We start from the raw sequence: 25,562 nt of genomic DNA, 5'->3' as shown, positions 1-25,562 counted from the left end.
CAGCTGTGAGGAAAACGTCAAAGCAGCAACTGAGAGGAAACAGTGGCAGTGAGAACACATCAGAGCCAGGTGGTCGATCAGTGGGGTTGTGGAGAAAGGCCAGTGTGTTATTCAGTCCAATCACGTTACGGTAAAGGACTTTCGGGAGAACTGGTGAGCCCTGCCCCTGAGAAGGTGGATATTGTGGACTGAATGTTTGTGTCCCCCCAAAATTCATAGGGTGAAACTCTAACTCCTAACACAATCATGTTAGGAGATGGTACCTTTGGGAGGTAACAGGGTTTAGCACAGGTCATGAGGGTGGACCCCCATGATGCGATTGGTGCCCTTATAAGAGAAGAAGAGACACCAGAGCTCTCTCTCTCCACCATGTGAGGACACAGCAAGAAGGAGGCCGTCTGCTTAGAAACAGACGGGTGGTTGCCAAGGGGGGAGGGGGACGGATTGGGAGTGTGGGGTTAGCAGATGCAAACTATGATGTAGAGAATGGATCAACAACAAGGTCCTACTGTGTAGCACGGGAAACTATATTCAATATCCTGTGATAAACCGTAATGGAAAAGAATATGAGAAAGAATGTATATATATATATATACATATATATGTATATGTATGTGTGTGTGTATATATATGTATAACTGAATCACTTTGCTGTACAGTAGAAATTAACACATTGTAAATCAACTATATTTCACTAAAATAAATTTAAAAAGAAGAAGAAGGATGCCGTCTGCAAACCAGGAAGAGAGCCCTCACTGGGGAACCAAATCTGCTGGCACCTTGATCTTGGACTTCCAGCCTCCAGAACTGTGAGAAATAAATATTTATTGTTTAAGCCCCCCAGTTTATGGTATTATGTTATAGCAGCCCAAGCTAGGATATTGGACATTGCACAGTGACTGAAAAACCCCACCTGGATCATCCATGATTTGAATTGGAGTCAAGTGAAAACTCCTGAACATGCCATTAATATGAATCCTCACCTTAAACACAAATTCTAAATAAACTCTAATTGTAAACTCTTTCCCTCTATCTAATCTTCCCCTACAATTATACTAATTCATCGAGGTGAAACTTCAGGGTATACAAAATGTGTGCATTCAAATGTACAATAATAGGCTTGCAAGACTTGAGAAAAGACAACCCCATGAAGTTAAAATCAAACAACCCAAATAAATGACCTATGGAGATACCTACCTCAGGCATGAGATGGTTTCTCACTGTCACTTGAGATGGAAAAAATCCCTATGCCTCCCTCAAAACACAAGGATGGAGTGTAAGGAAGACAAGAAAGAACAAAGAAAGAAGCTAAAAATAATAGAAAAGAAGAGAAAAAATATTGTTGATTACAGATCATAGATAAGACTGTCTGCTTGGAAATCTTAAAGAATCCACTGAAAAACGATCAGATATTATGTAGTTCAGTAAGATGAGTAGTAAATGAGTTAAATATACAGATATCAGTAGTTTTCCTAGAAAACAGCAAAACCAACTAGAGAACACTTTGGGGAAAGATTCTATTTAGAAGGACAAAAAAACTATGAAATCCCTAGAAACAGAACAAAAAGAAATCTGCAAGACCTATATAAAGAAAACTATAAAACTTGACTGAAAGTCATAAGATGCTCTAAGGACAATAATATAAAGACATCAATTCTTCCCTCACTGTACCCCAGTTTAGTTATAAATTCAATGTAATTCTGCTTGTCCGTGGCATTTTATTCTTTTCCTGCATGTCTTGGATGTTCTATTCTTGGATGTCTGTGAGACCCGAATAATTCTTTCCTTTTTTAGTTCGTGTGAGTGGGTTTCTGCTCATTTCAACCAAATGAGTCAACCTAGGCTGCCCTCCCGTCTCATATATCTTGGGTCTTGGATCCTCTCATGCATCCCCCTGCATCTCTCTCCACGTGAACTTTTGCAGCTTCTTGCAAAAAAAAAAAAAAGTTTGTTTTAAGATTTTTGGGCAGCTTTAACCTGCCGCAATACCAGCTTCGGCCCCTACTCAATATCTCCTTCCCATTAACTGGCTCAGGTCCCATGACTGTTGGTTCAGACGCGTGAGGAAAAGATTCCGATTGTCAGAGCCCACCTCTTGGGTCAGGTGCCCACCACTGGCCCAGCTGGCTACAGCCGAGAGAAGCAGAGTCCCATGAATTGGGTTGACTCAAGAGAAAGGGTGCTGGTGATGGAGGTGATGATTGACTCTTTACCTCATGGTTTATCATTAATAATCTTCCATTTATCACACGCCCACAATGAGATATTTTAAATCCCTAACGTTTTCCCATCTACCTTGCCAAGAAGATTTTATCATCACCTTGATGGTAAGGAAACCAGTTGCTCAAGGTAAACTTCTCTGCGGTCACTTGGCCGACCTGTAGGTCAGAGATGAATCCAGTTCCAAGTCCCAAGTGCTGGGGTCCTGTCTCCTGGCCTGCCCAAGTTTGGGTAGCAGTACACACACCCCAAGCTGGGGTGTGCTAATACATCGTATCTCTGGGTCTGCAAAGTTCAGCACCTCCTTCTCCTGGGCTTTGCCCTGACTCTCTTCCACCAGCCAACCACCCAGGCTATTTAACTACAACTCCCACCATCTTTCAGATGGCTGCTGAGGGTGGCAATTCCTCAGGAAGACTTGAATGATTCTCCAAGCCTGGATGAGCTATCTTCTCTCTGTTGCACTGGAGTGTGAATCTCCCCATTTTACTGTCTATTTATCGGTTCCTCTTCCCCACCAGCCTGCCAGCACCGTGACAGCACCAAGTACATACATGTAGTAGGAGTCCAATAAACATGCATGAAACGAAACTGACACCATGTGCAGCCCAGCTCGGGAGCACCCTGGAGAGGAAAGTTCCATCCTCTTCTCTGCAATGAACACTGCAGCCCACGGGAGCAGAAAGGCCCTCCAAAGGCGGGAGCCATGAGACACTGTTCTTTCCTCTGGCTCCACGAATCCATAGACCCAACACACCCAATTCCATGTGGAAGGGGGCACATTTGGAGTCTCCCCCATTGCTGTTGGCTGAAGTTTTAGACTCTCATGAATCCACCTGGGAAGTAAAAAATTAAATTCATCCCTGTGGTTCACAAGAAGTCAGCTACACCCTTGTCCTGTGATTGGAATGAAGGTGTATCAGAATCATTGAGGGGTCTCTCCAAACGTCACAGCCCTCACCCCACTCCCCTCCTTTTGCTCCCATGGGGATTTGTCAGGGAGGGAGGGAGAGTTTCCTGTCCCTTAGAACATTGGGGAAGAACCCCTCCCTCGGACTCCCTGCTTTGCACGGAAAGTCCCCTCTAGGGGGAGCACCCTCACTATAAAACCAGATTTGCTTCCAGATTTGTTGAACTGTGCTGGCCATCAGGTCCAGACACATCCAGCAAGGGGATAGCCCACTTCCTTTATGTGAAATATTCAGAGAATGAGGGAGCAATGGGGTTGCTGTGAGGATGGGATGTAGAGGGAATTCATCTGAATTACTTAAGCACTTGTTTTGTTCCCAACTTTCTTTACATTGGTGCTCCAGGGAACTCCTAAGGAGACTACGTCACATTCATACCTGTGCTGTCTAATGAAGCTTTCTGTGGAGAGTTCCCTCAACCCACTGTCCTCTTTTCAGTGGGGACCACAGGCCATCAGGAGTCCCAAGGAGCCCTGGCTGGTTGCCAGTGCTGCAATGATCCTAAGTAGTGCTTCTCTAATTGGAAACCCATCAGAGGAGCCCGAGTTTGCCCTGTCCCTAGCAGCCCCAGAGAACTGTCCAGTAAAAAGAATGAAGACGATAGCACAGGGAGAGCAGCTCGGTGGTGCTTTGTGACCACCTAGAGGGGTGGGATAGGGAGGGTGGGAGGGAGGGAGACGCAAGAGGGAAGAGATATGGGAACATATGTATATGTATAACTGATTCACTTTGTTATAAAGCAGAAACTAACACACCATTGTAAAGCAATTATACTCCAATAAAGATGTTAAAAAAGAACTGCTTTTGCTGCATCCCAAAAAAAAAAAAAAAAAAGAATAATTGCTTTCTTAAGCTAAAGGCAAAAATAAAACATTAAATACTAAAAAAAAAAAAAAAAAAAAGGAATGAAGACGAAATGCAGCTTCCACATCAGGTTCTCATGTGGCAAAGCTCAAACCAACAGCCAGAGTCTCGGGGGCGGGGGGCTCCTGCCACCTGGGGCCCCAAGGCAGGCACTCACCCCGCCCCCTGGCTCTTGACTCGAAGGAGTATTCTCTGCATGTGACAGCCCTCTCCTCCCTGCCTACCCTTTGGGGTGTGGGAAGCAATTTACCTACGAGGTTTGCAGGGGAAGAGATGGGATGGGAGAGAACTTGCAGCTTCTCCAAATTGCAGGATGTGCTAAATAATCCTAACAGGTGGCAAATAACTCCCTGAGGGGTGTGAGGAGCTGGGGAGGGGGATGGAAGGGCAGAACAGAGAACCACCTGGCCCTGGAGCAGCACAGGTACGGAGAGCTGCAGGTGAGCGGCAGACCGGCCCTCGATAGTAGGGCATCCCCTGCGGAGCTCCGAAATGCGCACCTGCTGTGTAAACCTGGGTGACTCCCCCTAAACAGATGCATTGCCCTCCCACTTCTTGTTCTCCTGGATGAGTCTTAATTCCCCAGGGAACCTTCTGACTCTTTAGCACCCCAGGATCCAGGGCTCTAATCCCATCATAAGAGGAAAATTCATCGCCATCGCCTGTCAGAGGTTAGAACTCTCCAAATGAGACAGGCACAGCTGAGAACGCATCTCCCATTCTCAGCAGGAAAGCTCCTCACAGAAGGCACCGTGTTTCAGCTCTAACTCTTAGAGGGAGAAGAAAATAGACATCTAGCCTTACTTCTAACAACGGTAACTTCCCAAGTTAATATAAAGGGAGAAGCGGAGGCAGACACTTGAATCATGCATCTCAACTCCATTTTATTACAACATCAAGGAAAATAATCAGTTGCAAGAGGAACGATACTGGAGATAAAGAGATATGAAGCGCTCACAATTGCATGGTCTATGCCTTCCTACAAGGGTATAAATATCACGGGTCTCTGTACATGCATTGCGGGACTGAGGTGCACGTGGGTATCGTGTGCAAATGATTTCCCTCGAGGGTGCTGTTCTTTTCATTTCTTGACAGGATGGTTGAAGGTGGTGTCTTCTGGCAGACTAGGAAGGGGCTCTCCCGCTAGGACTGGGACCCAGCCTTTTTCTTCTGGAATTTTCTGAACTGAGACTGAATAGCCACTGCTGCGCGTTCTGTCTCTGGCGCATCCATGTCGATGTCGAACTCCTCTTGAACCTTCTTCTGCCCATCTGGAGCAAGAAAAACACAAACATAAGGCAATCACTGAGCTGCAAGCAGGAAGACGGACAGCAGCTCTGGATCAACAAAGCCTCCGGGGCACCACACGGCACCACCCCCAGCACAAGACCTAGTTTGCAAAATACAAGCCGGTGGAGTGCATCCTGAACCTTCTCAGAGCTCAGAAGCAGCATCTTCTGGCTGACTGACCTCTACCCCTGCCAGGGAGGGACGACGAAGCTCAAAGACACGGTCTCCACATCGTAGATATCTTCTGTGCATGATTTTCTGTTCTTATGGCCCCATTTAACATTAGGATTAACAGATACACACTACTATGTGTAAAATAGATAAACAACAAGGACCTACTGTATAGCACAGGGAACTATACTCAGTATCTTGTAATAACCTGTAATGAAAAAGAATCTGAAAAAGAATATATATATATATATGTTTAACTGAACCTCTTTGCTGTACACTTGAAACTAACACAACACTGTAAATTAACTATACTTCAATTAAAAAATTTTTTTAAATGCTAGCAATGGTGTTACTTTCCTCTGGTTTCTCATGTAGATACAATTTAAATAGGGCTACAGATATGGACCCAGTGATACAACCGCTGGAGCTAAAAAAGTCGCTGAGTTTCTGGGCACACACCCTTCTATTACCAATGAGATTTACTTATTGAATTAGGGCTTCTGTTTTTATCATTGTCACAGATGGATGACACCATTCGACCTTCACAATCAGGCTGGACTTTCACAAGTCTTACATTTTGTGCCAACAAGGTAGGCTTCGCATTTTTTTGCTAAGGCAGAGGATTGAACTCATTCACGGTTAAGAGCATTGAAAATAGGATATAAGCCAAAGCGAAGTGATCCCCTGTGCTGATTGTCCCTTTGTGCTGTGACCTTTCCAGCTGAATGCTGAAAACAAACAAATAAATAAAACCCTCTAATCACTCCTTCGGTCTAGTGAAAGTTAATCATTAGAATCATTAAAGGCATTATTTATTTTGCTTTTTTTTTTTGGACCAGGGATTAAACCCATGACCCCTGCAGTGGAAGCGCAGAGTCTTAACCACTGGACCGCCAGGCAAGTCCCAAAGGCATTATTTTTTAATACAGACACAAGGACCCACCCCAGACTCAGGGCTGCCTCTTTGTATGGCCACAGCGGAAGAGCTCCTGAGAACAAGACCAAGTTAGACAAATCAGCGTCCCTGGAGGTAGGGCCAGACAGCCCTACTTTTTTAAAAAGCCTCTCAGGTGATTCCAAGATGCAGGCAGAGTTGAGATCCAGCTACCTGGCTTCAGATGAAGTAACAAATAAGGTCCTGAGGTTAATTCCAGGAAGAACTGGGGGCAGAACCCACCTCTTGGCACCTGGACAGAGAGCAACCCTGCCACCCTGGGCTCACACCTGGAGCAGAGGGGCCGGACAGTGTGAAGAGCACGTCTAGCTTGGGGATGGGAAAATCGGGGGCATTTGAGGTGGGAGAGGGAGCCCAGCCAGGGAGCAGGGACAAGGCTCTATTCCTTGACTTTGTCACCAGGCAGCCTGAGTTCATCACTTAACCTAAATGTGGTCCATCTCTTCAATGCCTGTCTTAGTGCCCTTGGATGATAGTATTCAGGCAGCGGCCCCAGCACAGAGGGTAGAGGACACTGGGAATATGTGCGAGACAGGTTCCTTCTCTCCTGTTTACTCTGTCCTGTTCTCTCTCACTCTCTCTCTCTCTCTCTCTCATAAATAGCTAGCTAGATAGCTAGGTAGTTAGAAAAGATAGATAGATGATAGATAGGTAGATAGATAGATAGATAGATAGATAGATAGATAGATAGATAGATAGATAGATAGATAGATAGATAGATGGATAGATGATAGATAGAATGATAGAATAAGTAGATAGATGATAGAGAGAGAGAGAGATGCATCTGGTTGTGTGACATTTCCTTTGTAGACCCTTGAGCAGGCCCCTCTCAGTTTTCCCAGAGACTAAGCAGGTTCTGCCCGGAGCCCTCCAATCCCACCTCCATCTGGGAGGAGAGGATGCTGGCTTTGTAAGCCTTGCCGGGACTGATTGGTCCATGACCTAAATCAGCAGAATTGTTTTCCTCTATCCCAGATTGACTGCCGAGGCCCCTAAATGCAGAGATTTTGAGTGCACCGATGTCCAGGGACTATTTGGGGCGATCTTCTTTAACCCATGAGAACCCAGATGATATGGAGAATAGTGGGATCATCTCTTACTGCATCGGGTAACCATCCACATTTTAATCCACACTGCAGGACCCTTTCTTCAGAGACTCTCTAAGGGGCAGGACCATTAGGAGGGATAGGAGTTTCCTGAACCTCAAGTTCATCCTTTAAAAATGTTTCACTAATGTTATCACATGAGCCCGGGGCTAAAGTGCAAATATCTAGCAAACCTGAAATGTGATGGCTCCAGCTCACCTGCCCACAGCAGGGAGGAGAAGCAACAGCTTCTGTACCAAGATTGTCATAAATGGTTTGCAGACCCAAGTCCCTGTCTTCCCAGAGGAACCCTTGCATCTACTGTACCGTGATTGCAAAGGGGGAAAATGAGCTCTGACTCAACAGAAGATGGGAGATTTCTTTTTCAGATTTAAAATGTTGCTGCAGCCTGAAGCTTTTGAATAGCCTAGTTTATCTTTTCCCTTTTACGATAATGGAAGAAAACAACAATATTATTTTTTGACACATGATGAATGAAGATGAAGAAAATTACATATATTTAGGGAATGTATAATGAGACAGTAAGGGCGGGTCATAAAAATGAATTTCACATTTATATCTTCACCTAATATCTTCAGCCAAAAGTGATTTATCGATTTCTCCCTTGTCTGAAAAGTATTCCAGTGTTTAAAAAAGAAACCACTAATCTTTCGGGAATCGTTACTCTCTCTTTACATTGTAGAGTCAAGCATTTCTTGGGGAAGGTCTGCCATGGTTACTCCTTCTGCCGAGCCGTCCAGGGATGTGCAAAGCAGGAGGGGGACCCAGACTGTGATGGAGAGGGGACAGCTAATTAGAATCGGTGGCACAGTGTTCAATGCGAATGATTTGAGGGCCTGGAGATGGGTCCATGTGGTCCTGGGAGCTAGAAAAGCAGAGCTCTGAGCACCCCAGACTCTGCAGGAGGGAAGGGATGATGGAGGAGAGCATCTGAGGGACCACTGCCAGTGCCCAGAGGCCCTGGCCCTGCAGAAATCTCAGTCATCAAGCTGCCTGCCGAGGCTCCCCTCCCATGTCTTGGGTGATGGTGACCACGGAGGGTTCAGGGTGGCCATACGAAAGCCTCCCTTCCCCGTCACTCCAGGGCAGAGGAGAGATGCCTACCACCAGCAGCAGCTGAAACCCAAAGGTAGGACCTCAGCCATGCCCGCTGGGGACAGGAAGGGCCCCAGGAGGGTGTGCTCCCTCCAGGGCCCACCCCATCCCCTCCCCCCCGCATTGTGGCTCTTCTTGGGGCGATCACTCTCTTATTCTACTTCCTGCGCTCCTCCCTGGTTTGTGGTCCATCGTCCCCCTACAGCGTGAGCTCCGTAAGGGCGGGGACATCACCTGCCTTGTTCCAGTGGCTCAGCCAGGGCTTGGCACATAGTAGGTGTTCCACGAGTAACCGATGATTGCAAGTGAGTCCATTAATCAATAAGCCAGGCGGCTGTCCGGTGCAGGCCTTTCCTGGAGGACCTCACCAAGTCACTCACCCTGGATGGGAACCGTTTCATTTCCACGAGGCAGGGGGTCCTCAGCCCCTCTTCCACCACCCGGCCTCTCGAGAAGGAGGCTGGAAGGTGCCATGGCAAAGCCTCCGTGGGGCATTGACCTCAGGTGACATGGGGAAGAAGAGGCGAGGTCTCTCTCTCGGATGGAAAACGTGGCCACGTGGAATGACGTCTGGAAGCGTTGTCTAAAGGGTTACAGGGAATGGTCAGGGCCGTGGTGGGAGAAGGGGGACCCAGGCATGCAGAGGTGGGCATCTTCCGATACTCCCACTGATGGTGGATTCTCATGCCAGGGAGCTCCGGGTGGGCTAAGCCCCTCCATGCCCAGAGCAGTGCCTGCCACCAGCACCATGTCAGAGAGTAAACAAAAGGCAGGCCTCACGTCCGGCAGACACAGCTCTCCAGCCTCCTGGCGGATGGAGCTGACGCCTTCCCAGCCCTCGGACCCTCCCGCCCCGGATGAGGCCACTGGCAGAAGCAGGGGTGCAGGTCAAGGCGAGGAGGATCGGGGGTGTCTCTGGCTGCTCTGTGGCTCTCAGGAAGCTCCCTCGCTTCTCTGAGTCTCAGTTTGCTCATCTCAAAAATGGAGAAGTAAAAATAGTTTTTTAAAAGCCTGCTCCGGGAGTTCCCTGGTGGCCTAGTGGTTAGGATTCTGGGCTTTCACTGCCATGGCCCAGGTTCAGTCTCTGGTCTGGGAACTGAGCTCCCACAAGCTATACAGCATGGCCAAAAAAATTTAAAAAAAAAATTTTTTTAAAGCCTGTTCCACCTAGTCACCAGTGTCATGTGCAAATCAAGGCCATGGTGTAAATTGCACGCAGGCCCAGTTGTGACAGGCAGGACTTGCTACGTCAGAGAAGGATGTGGGCAGTCACGTGGTTCTCCAGCCCGGCCAGGGCCCTGCATCCGCTCAGTGGTGAGACTTATGGATGCTTGGGCCCCAACGCGAAGGGGAAGGGATGCTTTCCAGCAGGGCCGGCCATGCAACCGCCAAACACAGCCGGGCAGGGGCGTCAAGGCATCAGGCCCCTCAGGTGGCCTGTGGCGTTTGCTGGGCTTGTGCTGGGATGGTCCCCGCTCAGCAGCACAGAGCACAGAGACTTCTCCACCTAAAGAGGACTCCCAGGTCCTGTGAATAGACACCTGGGAGAGTGCAGAAGAAGGGTGGTGCTGCGGGAGGCCCTGAGGGCACCGGGCTCTGCACAGCTTCTCCATCTGAAGGGACAGTAGATCTGGGTGAGCTGTGCAGGGGGCCTGAGCCGTCTTCACTTCCAGATCTCCCTGCGGCCACCCCACTTGTCCTCTGCTGCCGCTCACATCTGCACTGTGTGGGCTGCGCCTGACGTTTTTATTCAGGGTCCCGATGGCTGACGTGGACCAAACACATCCTGCTCGGTTCCTGGCGGTGGCTTTTGAGCCTGAGCGGGCAGTATTTCACCAGGGCACCTTGTAAACTGCCGGGGACTGAACAGTCCTTCTCACCTGTATCTGTCTGGGGTCCTGGAATTTGATCATTTCTGTGTGTCCCTCCACGAAAGGAGTTCTAAAGCTTACCAGCAGAATGGTCAAGAGATTATTTATTCCAATCTGCTGGTGTGATATAAAAAGATAGCAATTGCCAACTGCCCTGGAGAACGAGAGGAAAACCCACTTCCTGACCGTAGAGCTCAGGAGGTGTGAGCAGGACCCCAACTGCCATGTTCCGTGGACCAGGGCCCCCCACAGACCTTCAGACTTCACCCAAACACTGCCAGGCCCATTGCCTGGAGCATCTGGTCTCAGAGACATGAGGCAGTCCGAGAAGGTGAGGATTAAAACCTATCAGGCGGGACAGCTGACTGTTTCCACCACAGTATCCGTCTAACTATCCGTTATCCAGCTCTCCGTGTCCCCATCCATCTTCTCTCTCAGAACAAAAGGCACAGCTGCAAAACCGTCCCAAGCAATTAGACTTTCCTCCCTGGGCAGACACTTCATCAAACAACCAAGGCACAGCACAGAGCACTGCCGATGGCCCCAGCCTGATGAAGAAATGGTGCTCCCTGGGGCTTGGGATGTCTCAGGATTCAGTGCTGCCATGACCTCCCCACCACGAAAAAACCCAGTCCTATTCAGATTTATACTTTGCACAGCTCTAGGTATTCCTTACACCATTTTCCTGAAATACTGCCTTTTCCCTGCAGAAACTGAGACAGGGAAGGGCCCTGCTGTTTTTCATTTTATTGTATCATAAGAGAAACGTTGAGGTAGCCCTTCTTAAAGATGTCGTTATGTTAAGAACCAGTCTTCCCTGAGCATTAAATGGATCTTCCTTCCTAGACGTAAGTGGATATTCTTTTACAGATCATTTGATGGCAAATGGGAAATCGAGAATCATAAATATAAAAGGAAGGAACTGCTACCGGGTAAAGACAATCCCAAATGGATATGACAAGTCTATGATATTGTCATGAAAATCCATCCAATGGGAGAACGGTTTGATAGACTAAAATCCCCTTTGCATGATAAACACAGATTGTGAACTGATAAACACAGATCGCCCTACAGCCCATCAAAATTTCTTACTGAGCAGCTGTATTAACCAGTAGGGCTGCCATGATGAAATGCCACAGACTGGGTGCCTTAAACAACAGACTTTTTTTTTTTCTTTTTACAGTTCTGGAGCCTGGAAGCCCGAGACCAAGGTGTCAGATGCTGTGGTTTCTCCTGAGGCCTCCCTCCCTGGCTTGTAGACGGCTGCCTTCTTGCCGTGTTCTCACATGGTCTGGGGTCTCTTCCTCTTCTTATAAGGACACCAGTCAGATTGGATTAGGACCCACCCTGATGACCTCATTTTAACTGAATCACCTCTTCAAAGGCACTATATCCAAATACAGTCACATTCTGAGGGACAATGGCAGTTGGGGGGTGCCAGGTGTCAGGGCTTCAGCATAGGAATTTGGGGGGAGACACAATTCAGACCTAATCTAACTTTGGGGCTCTCTAGGTTTTAAAGTAACTTTGCATTCTGTGCCTTGTCTGGCTTCTGCAAACGTTTATGAGAGCTGCAGGGGATATCCACCGTCCCCATTTTACAAAGGCTCAGAGACCATAAGTTGCCTCACCCAAGAGCACTCAGTGAGTGCTGGCCACGGGCTGATTCAGGATCCAGGTCTTGTTTTTATTCCTTAGTATGTTGTTACTTTCAGGGCCTTAGACAGAGGCCAAGATGACAGCCTTCTGTATGGACCAGTGAATGTTGCTTAGGGGGAAAAAGAAATCTTAAATAGCCCAAGTCTAAACACATGGTACCGTCTACCAGTTTGGAAAATCTGCCTGTTTACTAGGTGGTCCAGGAGAATTTATACCAAATTCTGTCGTTCGGCAAATGACCTGGAAGGCCTCGTACGGGCCCATCACTGTTCTAGGGGCTGTGAGAAAACAGAGAACAAGCACCAAACCCTGCTCTCCTGGGAAAAGAGAAAATAAAAAGGTAAATTCACGGATAAGTATTAGAATTTCAGAAATTTCAAAAATAAAGCAGAGTGCTGAGTGGGAGAGCGAGGGTGCATGCTTTAAGGTGGCCAGGTAAGGTCTCTGGGAAGGGGACAGAGTGGAGGGAGGAGGCCTGAACCCAAAGCGAAACTCAAACCCACCTGCCCAGATTGGGGGGGGGGCGGGTAGGGACCCTTCACCAATGAGAAAACACTTTTTGAAAAATTATTCTTCACTTGTTGAAAAAGTATTCTTCACCCATGCAGTTACCATCAAGGTGGCAGACTTCAAATAATTAGCATAAATGCTTTAGAAATTAACAGACATGTAGTCATCCAGGGTATAACAGAGCTATTCATGGATAACGCAACGGCGCAGGATATGACTTTAGAAGTTGGAAATTCAGCATCATTCCAGAATGTATCATATTAACCACCACGCTTGATCAAAGGAACTCTCATATTTGTTTACAATGATGCAAAGTCATTGCCTAAAGATACTGGCAGTACTTCGTGAACACAGGGGTTTGTGCGCGCACACACACACACACACACACACACACACACAGGTAAAGGCTTTCGTTTACACATTTATAACCCTCCATATTTTAGGATTTATTTTCTAGAAACATATTACCTCCTAAGGCCTAATCCTGTAGATCAGAAATTTGCACATAAGCAGTAAATTGGGATATAATTGTCCTGAGTAGGAGTTTGCCTTGATTAGGAGGCAAAGCATAGAGCGTACTATAAAAGGACCTAAATTTTAGCACGTCATCAAGAAATAACAGTCATTTAACTTAAGTATGCCCTGCAGATGGGGTATTTTAATGCCAAATTTCTTAGAATGTCCTACCTTCTTTCAACGTATAATGTTAACTTGGAAAGAATTAACACCTGTCAGTTGGGTTGCCCTTGATACATAGAAGCTAACTGACATTGTGCTTGGGCTCCTGGGAACTCTGAGAGCTGCCCGCTGACCCCCCCCCCCCCCCCCCCCCGGACCAGGGCTACCACCGAGTGGCCCAAGGACAGCCAGCGTGGCTTCCTTCGTAAGGATCCAAACCCAGCCCTCCAGGCAGGAAAAGCAAAGGGGCAAACAAGAAAAGCAAGAATTGGAATGTTTATCCCTTAAGCCTCAAATTGGATCAAAATACATCCAGAGAACAAGGCAGCTAGTGTTAGGGAAAAGGTCAATTCCTCCTGAGAAAAAAATAATAATAAAAATAAACTGGTATACCTAGTTCATCACGATGTTGGCACAGAGCAGCCATTTCATGAAACGCCAATAAAAACAAAGACAACACATTCTTTAAAAAGCTGGAAATGACCAGGAAGAGGCCACCGCATCCTCAGCCAGTTGTTCCCGAGTTAAAACAGTGCCTCCCTTGCTGGGCGGGAGCGTGGAATCCTAGCAAGCCAGCTCCGAGCTCCCAGCTCCGGGCGATTTCTCGCTCCTGCCCGCTGGCTCAGGATTTATTGAATGGAGGCTGCGAGTGCGGAGAATTGCAATTTTCCAGGTCTCTGCTAAGCGGCAGAGATTAATGAGCAGGGTCAGGCATTAGCGGCGGCAGGCAAGGGGGTGGCTTTCCGCATCTGCCGTGTTCTCTCTCGCATCCAATGAAAACACATTTCCCATTTCTCCTAACTTTGCATTTACCAGGTTAGCGCACTTTTGGTACTTAACAGCTTTTTCCAAGAGAGAGAAATCCTCTTTTGTCCTAAAATAGAGGCATTCTGAAACCCACAGCCTCCACTGTTCACGTCGGGCTTTGGTAATGTAAAGCCTCTCTCTCTCATAATCTCATTCCTCTGGCCCCTACCTGGATGCACCTTGCTCAGATGACTACCCAGCTGTGGCATTTAGGTAATCAAATAAGTGCACATCTGTGGGAATCAATGGAAAAGAATAAGCACTGGTGAGATCAAAAATTTCCCCAAACTCATTAAGTCTAGGAAGAGAACCAAAAAAAGATATAAATATCATTGAAAAAAGTTTTTCTATTGGAAAGGCAAAATCGGTTTCCTAGTTGTATAAGTCTGCTAGGGCTGCCTTAACAAACCACCACAGACTGTGCAGCTTACACAGCAGACATTTATTGGCTCCTAGTCCTGGAGGTTGGAAGTCCAAGGTCAAGGTGTGAGCAGGCTTGGTTCCTCTGAGGCCTCTCTCCCTGGCATGTAGACGGCCGTCTTCTCACTGTGTCTTCACACACTCTTCCCTCTATGTGTACCTGTGCCCTGATTTCTTCTTATAAGGACACCAGGCATCTTGGATTAAGGCCCACCCTAATGACCTCATTTTACCTTCATTACCTCTTTAAAGGCCATATTTCTAAATACAGTCACATTCTGAAGCACTAGGGGTTAGGGTTTCAACAGATGAATTTTAGGACATATAATTCAGCCCATGACACTAGCCAAAATGCCTACATTTTCTAGGAAAAAAATAAAGGCCGAAGAGGTATGATAAGAAACAGCTTCGCTAGAGAAGCCTCAGATTCAAGTTCCAACTGACTGAGTGTGGTCAGATTTGCCTTTCTGAGGTTCACATCCTGTGTGAACCCTGAACACCCTGTGTTTGCAATGGGGGTGATAATGAATGGAGGTTTGTTTCTGTCTCAAGACATTTACAAGAGAGTGTGCACTGGCTGCTTTGTAATGCGTAAAGAGCAATGACAAAGGCAGGGTTCTCTCCTGGTGGTAACAGATGGGGGCCTACAGGCTGGATCGCCCAGTACCCTCTCTTTCCACCTTCTCCCTCCACCACAGGTGTCCTGGGAGTAGAATTCTGCTGCCCAGGTGAAGGGCCAGCCCAACAGGTGCAGCGTGGCAGGATCTGAGAAGGCAGAAGTGAACCCAGCGGAGGCAACCAAACATAGGAAGAGCCCCCGTCCGGCAGAGGCATCCACAGGGTTTCGCCAGGGCAGTCGGCAGACATCAAGCATCCTGTGCCCTGTGCCAAGGGCCGGGCGGCAGCAACAACAGCGGGGCTTCTGCTGGAAGAACTTGCCGTGTGGTTGAGTGTTTCCATATGCATCGTTCCTGGCTGTGTACAGCCAGGGCTGGGTTCTCTGCCTCCCAGAAATTCTGCAAGGCACCGATAACCTGTAATAAACCCCTTTCGGCTGAATCTAGCAAGAGTGGATTCTGCTGTCTGTGCCAGCATCTCCTTCCTACAGGCACACCTAGCTTACGTGGGGCTGTGGGAGGAGAGGGGAGTTGTGTAAGGAAAGGGATGACATCAGATAACAGGCTTTCATTTTATTTGCATAGAAAATTCTTTAGAATGTGCTGGAGAATAACTTGAATGAAAGTAGGTAAATAAGAACCCTGTCGGACACGAGGATAACACGTCAGATGTTTCTTTCCTCTTCGGAGTACGTGGTGAAAATTCCTTCCCAGGAATCAGCAGGTAACTTACTTAACAGCAGACCTCTCAGAAAAGCCACAGTTTTCCCTCCTTCACACTCTGAAGACTTCAATCTGATTAGGGATAAGGGGAATGTGGAGAACTTATGAGTCATCTAACACCTTAGACCTGCCCTCCATGCAAGCCAGCCAGGTATGTAAGTGCTTGAGAAACTCCACTAGTAGAAATGTGTTGTGGCCGAGTTGATTTCTTGCCTCTATTGACCCCCTTTTTCTTAGTTATAAAACCCCTGATTTGGTGCTGGGCACATGGTTACCCAGAGTAAGCTTTTTATCCTCCTTACTGTTGGGTGACCTAGGTTCTGATCAGTGTAATGTGGGTAGAAAGAAAGAAATCTCATTAAAAGAAAGCTAACCCTTTGCCCTTTTTACTTATTCCTATCTGCTTCCTACTAGCTGGAATGCAGATGAAATGGCTGGTGCTCAGGCAACTATTTTGGACCATAAGCCTTATGCTAAGGATGGCAAAACAGTAATACAGATGCTTGATGTTCCTTGAAATTGTCCTGACTGCCCTCAACTACCTACCTCTAGACTCCTTTTGTATGAGAGAGGAATAAACGTTTTTGTTTAAGCCATTGTTATTTTAGGGTTTCAGCTTCTTATAGATAAACCTCATCTACTTACACATATGTCATTATAAGGGTATAGTTCATTTAAAAGCATTTTGTTTCAAGCTGATAACAAGTTCAAATACACATCCCTGTGCATAGTATGGCTTCATTGTCTTCACTTAACTACATGCTTGTTCTTCTGATATATACACCTGTCCAATTTCTGATACGGCTGGCCATTTCTTTATAGCACTTAATACTTTAAAAACCTCAGGGGTTTTTTTACAGAAATATTGCCTGCATATCCAGTAACCTTTGCCAACCATCACTCTCAGGTTTCCCTGCTTCTTCTCTCCTTTTCTCCTCATGGAGCATCAGCTTCTCTCACCACACCCTTCCCCTTCTAGCTTTTGAAAGTATGTAGCTTTTCAAGTGCTTGAAAATTTAGGAAATGAACATGAGCTAGGTGGAGCTCCTAGGAAGGCATTTTCCCCAACCAGGTTTTGGCCCGCTCCTTCCATTCTGCTTCAGGTCCATTTTTTTCCCTTCCTTTCAGAGCTTTGAAATAATTGGAGGGTTTTCCTTTCATTTATGTTACCTGGTTTTACCATTTCAGAAGGATGGAACCTTCTCAGACTCACTTTTGCCCCAGCGTCTAAACTTCAAAATACCAGCTTTAAAGGATTAAACTCTGAAAATTTCACCAATATAGAGAATTTTCTAAAGTTCCCCAGTTTGAAATAGGAAGAAAAGTCACATGCAATCATAATCACAGGACATGTTCAAGTAGCTTCAAAGCAGCATTAATGCACCTAATTAATACTAAAAAACCTCACTTGACCCCATTGAATTTCTAACTCCCCTCACTCCATCATTCTAGATTTGATTTAAAGGGGAAAGGTAGGTATCACCTCATACAAGTCAGAACGGCTATCATCAAAAAATCCACAAACGATAAATGCTGGAGAGGGTGTGAAGAGAAGGGAACCCTTTTGCACTGTTGGTGGGAATGTAAATTGGTACAGCCACTATGGAAAACAGTATGGAGGTTCCTTAAGAAACTAAAAATAGAACTACCATATGACCCTGCAATCCCACTCCTGGGCATATACCCTGAGAAAAACACGGTCCGAAAGGATACATGCACCCCAGTGTTCATTGCAGTGCTGTAAACATTAGCCAAGACATGGAAGCAACCTAAATGTCCATCGACAGAAGAATGGATAAAGAAGATGTGGTACATATATACGATGGAATATTACTCAGCCATAAAAAAGAATGAAATAATGCCATTTGCAGCAACATGGATGGACCTAGAGATCCTCATACTGAGTGAAGTAAGTCAGACAGAGAAAAAGAAACATAGTATGATATTGCTTATATGCAAATCTAAAAAAGAAAAAATGACATAAATGAACTTATTTACAAAACAGAAACAGACTCACTGACTTAGAGAAGGAACTTATGGTTACCAGGGGGGAAGGGTGGGGAGAAGGCATACTTAAAGGAGTTTGGGATTGACATACACACTGCTATATTTAAAAAACATAACCAACAAGGACCTACTGTATAGCACAGGGAACTCTGCTCAGTATTCTGTAATAACCTAAATGTGAAAAGAATTTGAAAAAGAATAGATACATGGGTATGTATAACTGAATCACTTTGTGGTACACCTGAAACTAATGCAACATTATTAATCAACTATACTCCAATATAAAATAAATAGTGAAAAAAAAAAAAGGGTGGGGGGAAGGTAGGTGCTAAGGCAGATGGAATGCATTCCAGAACTCCGTGCTGGAGGAGAAAAGCTGATGAAGACAAAGGCAGGACAAGCCTTAGGGTTCTCGTGAAATTAGCCAAGCTTTGTGAATGACGTGGAAAGCAAACAGCATTGTGGGTTGGAAAATCATCACATGGACACCAGACAGGGACCAAAGCTGTTTTCAGACTCTGGGACCGGGGTTCTCTTTTCCTCCCCTTTGCTCTCTGCGGCAGGCACTGACAGATTAGAGAGGCCTTTCTCCAGCAGCATCACAGGTGCTTCTGCATCCTTCCTGGACCCCCCGCCAGCAGCTGAGCAAGGCGGTGCGCTCTCTCCCCTGACACATCCCGCTCCAGCTCTTCAGCCCTGCGCCTTTAATCCAGGCAGACAGGTGTTTTCCTTGGCAGATTTTCAGGGATTACAAGATTTCTTAGACGCACAAGACCATCGGGCAGATGTGTCCATTGTGTATATAGAATTTGACTTTGGGAACAAAGCTTTGAAAGCAGGTCTGTGAGGCATAGGCAGAGCTTGGTACCTACCAGGTCCAGCTGCAGCCAGACCAGTAAATACCCATTACAGCTCAACGTCTTAAACCCGAGGCTGCCATCCGCATTGATTTCCCCATCTGGCGACGCACCTTGTGCTTCACAAACGTCGTAAGACAGGGAAGGGCTCTTCATCGAGGTGTGAGCCTCTGTTCACAAATGTGTCTTTACATGTCAACAGAGATGCACATTCAGCTCCAGCAACTGCCGGCCCATGGGTTTAGACTCAACACCTTCTGGTCTCTTGATCCCACAGTGTCAGTCTTCCTTCCACACCCCATTTTGTAGGTTTCAGACAAAAACACATCACTTCTGTTTGCTTTTTTAAAGTGACACTATCTTAAGAGCCCATGACCAAGTGCTTGCTGATTTGTTGGAAAGAGCTTTTTAGACGTGAGTCATTTTAAGCTTTGGGCTTTGTTATTCTACTTACCAGGAAGATGGGTTCACATATTTGTAAAAAGAGAATAAAATCAAACACCCAAGGAAGAATAAAGTGATGTGATTTTTGGGCGAGGTAGCTCAATCACACAGAGCGTCTCAGATTCGGGAGGACTAGCTCACAGTAGAGTTTGGGTTTTAGTTTTAAGCATTATTTAATAATAATGTTCTGATGAGTAATCCCAAGAAGAAGAAATGAATAAGAAGTGCTTTCCCAGGTAAGTGGAAATGTGCTAAAGCTCCAGAGTCCTCTCTACTGGTTCAGGTGAAGAACACCTGGGAAGAATCCAGATGTGGGCTGCGCTCGGTCCCACGAGCCCTGCTTAACCAGGGCTTTATGTGATCCTGTGACAGGAAAGCAAGGCCTTGAACTTTGTACAGACAGACCATCTGACCCCTCCCCCCCATCCAGAAGTTCTTACAGACCAAAGATAAAGCAGAATATTTTTATTACAAGAATTCCAAAAAGAAAACAATTTCCAGTGTCAGGCAACATAATCAAAAAGTGTTTAATTTTGAAATAAATTTTTAATAACGTAATTTTTCAAAGGACCGGCATGAAAATATTGTCCCTTGAAGCATTCTAATTATCAATGGAGGTAGTAGAAGCATTACTGTCTAGATTAAAAATGGAAGCAGTGATAAAATATCCATTTTTGGTGGCAGCAGCTCAAGGGAGCATTACGTAGAGGCTGACGACAAGGAACTGATGAGAGAAACCAATTTAGATAGAATGCTAGGGGGAGAAAAAGTCTAACATCAGTCTGTTCGAGAACAAAGCGCTCCCCGGAGCCATAGCATCTGACCTTTCACTAAAGTCATTTTAAGCTGAACTGAAAAACTACACAGCAGGGACTTCTATTTTGCCAGCTGTGAATGGCCAACCTAGCAGGCTGCTTCCAGCCCAGATATGTAATTGGCAAGATTTTTGGTTTGTTTTGTTCACCTTTGAGGTGTGTGAACAGAAAAAGACTGAACATCTTATCTGCAGCTCTCTCACAATGTCTTCGAAGACCCTACACTAGCCTTCCCTACGCTAATCTAGCTCATGATTTCAAAATTATAGTGCCGTTCCTGCACGCCTTGCTGTCATTTAAGATGTCAATGGGTTGGATTGATAGAAAATGCAAGTGAGACATTTTTCAGAAGTAGCTGCAACTCAATATTCAATTGCCATGGGGCTGGGGAGGGTACCCCACTGACAACCTCACATACCATTCCAATGATTCAGGGCACCCGGTGGCATTGCCTGGGCCCACAAGGGAAATGGTTATAAAGTTTCAAAAGAAAATTGGAATACCTTCTGGCTGCAAAATCACAGTAACAATTTAATTTTAGGGGTTAAGGGAGCACTGACAGCAAACCTCTTTATGTGCACAGGTGTTCCTGTTTTCGCCCTAGGAGGCGACCCACCTCTTTGTGTCCCTTTCATGCATGGGCTCTTGTTGTCTACACCTGTCCTCACCTGGAGGCCGGTCCCCAACAGGGCAGCCTCGTTGTCAACCTGAATGAACACCACAGAAACATCCACGGAAATAAGCCATGTTCAGAAATGCAGTTTGTCCAGATAAAAGGCCGTATTTTTCCATTTTCACCCATTTTGTTGAAATAGTTAACGTTAGTTATCACATGTTCACAGCCAGTGACAATCCGATTCAGATTCTATCCACTGTACTTTCTTTCCCCTCTCCTGCTTCCAGCAAGAAATAGCATCTCATTTCTTCTTTGGACTCACCGGCAACATTCCCTCGATGTGTACAGAAAAGAGACAGAATCAGAAAGTGGCCAAATTAGACAAGAGTCCAAAGAGAGCATCGTCCCACAAAGAGGACATGGGGACCAAAAAAGTGAAATGATTCACTGTGAGTGAACCACCAGCAAATGGCCAAACCACAGAATGGCAGGGACCAGGAACTTTGGGGATTCACCCTTCCCCCACCCCCTTCACAAGAAAACTGAGACTCAGAAGGGGTTTTCAGGCCAGACCATGCAGCCGAGCAGGCTCAGAAGCTCTGCAATCAGGGGAATGGCTAAAAAGTGAAGAACCTTACAAGCAATCGACTGAAATGGGAAAAACCCTGCAGAGGCGGCAGGTGTGGTGTCAGCTCTTCCATGGATAGACCCAGCAAAAATTTGATGCTAAACATTTTTCTATTCCTTTTGAAATTCCTAGGAAACAATTACTGAGCGCGACTACCTGGGAGGAACATTTAGAGCACTTTTGGCGGCCAGAAAATGCACTGTCATCTATAACAGGCCTCGCCATGGGCTGCGTCTGATGACCCAGCCCATCTTTAAAGCTCACTATAAAAACAGGGTCTTTATGGGCTGGTGGGAAATTGAACTTTTGGTGAGTGCACATCAATTCAAACTGCCAAGAGGTTCATGTTTGTCTTGAAACTCTGAAACCCTGAAGCCTAAGAAAGGCCAGAGACGAGAAGCCTCATCTCACTGTGATGAGCACAGTTAGTGATGACTGTGGTGTGGGAAATGGGCCCTGCCATGCAGGATGCTTGGCTCTGTGAGCTGACTGTGATTGGACGAGTCTAAAGGGAGAGTGACTTCCCTCGCATCAGCACCAAAGCCACGAAAGCATCGCTCTGACATCCGAGAAGATTTTGCTTTCCAAATGAATGCCAGAGCGCAGTTCAATTTTTCAATTATCTTCAGGGTCTGGGACGGGGGAAGGGTAGAGAGAGAAGAATGTGCTTTGGAGAGATTGAAGAAGCCACTTGCCAAGCACAAAAATAGCAGCAAGCTTCCATTTCGCATAATCATAAGTTACTGGAAGGAGTGTTCTCATAAATACTGTGAGGAAGGCCATCTCGACATCTGCCCATTTCCCGTCCTTCCCCTGCGGCCCCCCAGGTCTGGCTCTGTTGAATCAATACATATTTCAGCTGATCATTGGTCGACTCAATTCCAGGTCCCAACAGGAAGAAGGAAAGTGGCAGCTGGAACAGGATAGCTGTAGCAAGAACCCAAAAGCATCCCAGCGGGTTGATAAGAAGCATCTATTCTTTAGTTCGCTTTTTGAGAGAAAGGGGGTAATCTTCAAGAAAAATATAATTTTTTAATGTCTTATTAAATTAAATCTAGTAATATGCAAATAATTGACCTTCTCACTCATAAGTGGCAATTTCTGTAAATAATAATAATAAATATTCCTTCACCTTCATGCTGGAAAAAGTGAAGTCTATAAATAATTATCTTTTCAATTCAATGATCCCACAGTATTGGTTAATCTTCTTCCTCCTGAAGTTTCAAAGTCTGGCTTATATTAAAGGGGCTCAAATCCTCATTTCTTTGGGAAATATCTTCACCGTGGGGCCTGAAACAACAATCTCCCTGGTTGCGTGGGAAAGGGGAGAGATGAAGATTTGGGTTCTGGTTTGTACTTAATTAAAAGAAAGAGATGGTCATTTCTCATATTCTTCTAAGCAGCTGATCTCACAGTCACAAGTTTGAAGTTTAATTCAAAGTTCTGGGACCCAGGAATCCAAGAGGGACCAAAATGAAAGCAAATCTGCTCTTTCATGCCCCCCCAGGACAGTGAAGGCAAAGGTTAGCATCTCTAATCTGCAACGCTGGCTGGGAGAGCACAGTGCCGTCCATCCCAGATCAATACCCCTGCCCCAGGCCAGACGGCAGTTTGTCCAGGCCTCCCGGGGGACACCTGGAGTCCCGGCAGCCCCCCTTCTCCCACCTTTCTGGTGGCCAGGGCGGCTGGCTGAGTTATGCACAGACACAGTAGATCCCACACACACACTGAAAGCAGTTTTTCTGGAAACTGTGTGGTTTCCAGCCCCAGTTCACTGGAGGGGGCCTGGCCATGCCCCATCCCTATTTGGGCTCTGGTGGCCCCAAACCCCAGGAGGCTGTAAGCTGCTGTCCTCTCCCTACTGCCCCAATAACCCTGACTTCAGGGGGGATCCAGGCCTGCTCTGCCCCCCACCCCCTTTCCTGGCTGGCCTGTCTCCATCAGGGTTTCCCTTCAGACTGGACTGAGAGGCGGACACCCTCACCCCCGTCCTGGCTGCATTCCCAGTAAGCACCCCCCATCTCCGGCCACCTCCCTTGACCCTTGAATGACACCCGAGTTGGGCTGGGAGGCTAAAACTGACTGTGTGAGCACACATTAACCTTTACAGGGACAGCCTAATTGCTCTAAGAATGTCAGATATGTCATCTTTCCCAGGAGGTCTGACAGTTTTCCTTCTTTTAAAATTATTAAGCCAACCAACAACACCGCAGTTAAAATAAAAGGATGATATTGATGGACTGCTTTTCTTTTCTTTCCTTTTTTTTTTTTTCCTGAAACCAATCCAGAATTTGGGTACAAAAATCACTCCTGCTCTGTCTTTGTAAAGCTGCAATCACTTACGGTGTAAAACAGGCTACATTTTTAATTAGGGAAGACTGAGAGGGGCACGGGTGACCTGGCCCACAGCCCAGTCGGAGAAGTGCTGGGGTAAGATGCAAGGCGATTCTCACCTCTCGCCCCTCCTGATTCACTCTCCACCCTTTCCCTAACCATTGTGCTGTGGCTTTGGTTGGATTCATCCCAAGGGTGGTCCTACAGGCAATCAGAAGACAGACAGAACGAGATCTGGGTATTTATTCCCTTGCCTCCTTCCCTGCTAGGGTTGTCAGATACAATACAGACTGTTCAGTTCAATTTGAATTTCAGATAAACAACAAAAAAAAGTTTAGTATAAGTATGAGTATGCTCCAAATATTCCATGGGATCTACTTATACTTTTTTTTTTTTGCTTATCTGACATTGAAATGTAACTGGGCATTCTGTATTTTTATTTGCTGAATCTGGCAACCCTAGAAGTTTGCAGAATTGCCCGAGGCTTAGCTGTGTCCTTCAACAGAAGACCACAGCCCCTGTCAGGCTGCTTCTGCACACAGCACCCTCTCTGGATTCTCTTGCCTCCCTGCAGGCCCTGCGGTTTCTAGTCTGAGGTGCTACACTGTTCTCTGTGGGTTTCCCTAAACCCTGCACGCACCTTTGCAAATGGTCCCTTGGGAGTTAACTCTCCTCGAATTACTCACATGGAAGGTGCCCTCTAGCTCCTCCCAGGACCGTGGCTGATGCATTCGTTACTAAGGACGTCCGACCTCACTCTCCCAGCATTGCTTTTCTAAAGTATCGCATCCCCAGCTCTGAGTACCATCTCCAACTTATATTAGGTGCTTAGCAAATATTTCCTGAATAAATGGATGAATGAAAGAATGAGCAAAACCAAGCTAGAGTCCAGAGTGTTTTGCAGCATCTCTTTTCTGGTTATTAAGGACCCAAAGGTCTGAGTGTATGAGTGTGTTTCATGTTTGGTAACTGCAATCATTGTTGCTTTTGTTGTGGTCATCCATGTACAATGCTTGGTGTCAGTCTATTTATCTCTTGTAAAAATAAAATACAGTGTGTGTGTGTGAAAAAAAAAAAAAAAGAAATAAGAATGCAAATGACGAAAGGAAAAATACGGATTAAAATCATTGGAATGATTAAAAAAAAAAAAAAAAATATATACCACCTTTGAGTATAATTGTCAGATATTTAGCCTCCCTAAAAGTTATGTTTTACTTTCCTAGGACACAAGTATTTTGAACTTAAAATTTTCTTTTTCATTAGTAATTTCCAAAAATAAATCACAGTAAACCACCCACTGTTAGAACAAGTTCATCTGGATTAATCAGATTTAAATGGGAGGCAGAGCTGAGGGACATCTTGTGAATTGTGAAGAGGCTTTGTAATCAAGATGTAAACACTAAGATCTATAGAACTTCTTAAGAACAGGAGAAATCATTATTTTGATTTCCTCCTTTCCAATTTTCTCATCAAAATGCAAACATATGGTACTTAGTATTTCCTAATTATAATTTATTAATCAAGTATTAAAAAGCAGCTGCATTTTAGAAATTTGCAGGTAGGTATTAGTCAGTCTTGGTTCTACAGTGCTCAAAATAAAAGGGAGAGCAATTGTAGACATGAGGATTAGCTCAGGTTTGCTTCTACATGTCCAGGATATAAAGCCTTCCTGGGGAGGAGGACAAGGAAAAATATTGGCCCATGAAAAGGTAGATAGAGCAAGGTGTTGAGTTCACTCTTCATCTACATGGAAAGTGACGGTATACACATAGTATTTGTTTATCTACAGGCACAAAGAGGTTGTTTCATAAAGCAGAGCTTGTTGAAGATTTTTTTCTGCCAAAACATTCCAAGAGGAAGAGATTGACCTGGGTCTGTGGATGTAGCCCAAATCTCTCTTCCATGAA

The 25,562-nt window shown here is 45.8% G+C and overlaps 1 protein-coding gene across 1 annotated transcript in view; it reads right to left on the bottom strand.

The window, feature by feature from the left end:
• Window positions 1-4,916: 4,916 nt before the first annotated feature.
• The window catches only part of PCP4 (Purkinje cell protein 4), a 56,023-nt gene continuing 35,377 nt past the window's right edge, over window positions 4,917-25,562 (bottom strand). The window contains exon 3 of the mRNA XM_036851096.1: window positions 4,917-5,323. Within this exon, the coding sequence (XP_036706991.1) occupies window positions 5,196-5,323 (128 nt within the window). The 3' untranslated portion in view covers window positions 4,917-5,195. The remainder of the gene's footprint in view (window positions 5,324-25,562) is intronic.

Source organism: Balaenoptera musculus, chromosome 4 (assembly GCF_009873245.2).
Source record: "Balaenoptera musculus isolate JJ_BM4_2016_0621 chromosome 4, mBalMus1.pri.v3, whole genome shotgun sequence".
In the NCBI taxonomy this organism is placed as follows: domain Eukaryota; kingdom Metazoa; phylum Chordata; class Mammalia; order Artiodactyla; family Balaenopteridae; genus Balaenoptera; species Balaenoptera musculus.
The sequence above is the reverse complement of the archived record's forward strand: the minus strand, read 5'-3'. Positions and strand labels throughout refer to the sequence as shown.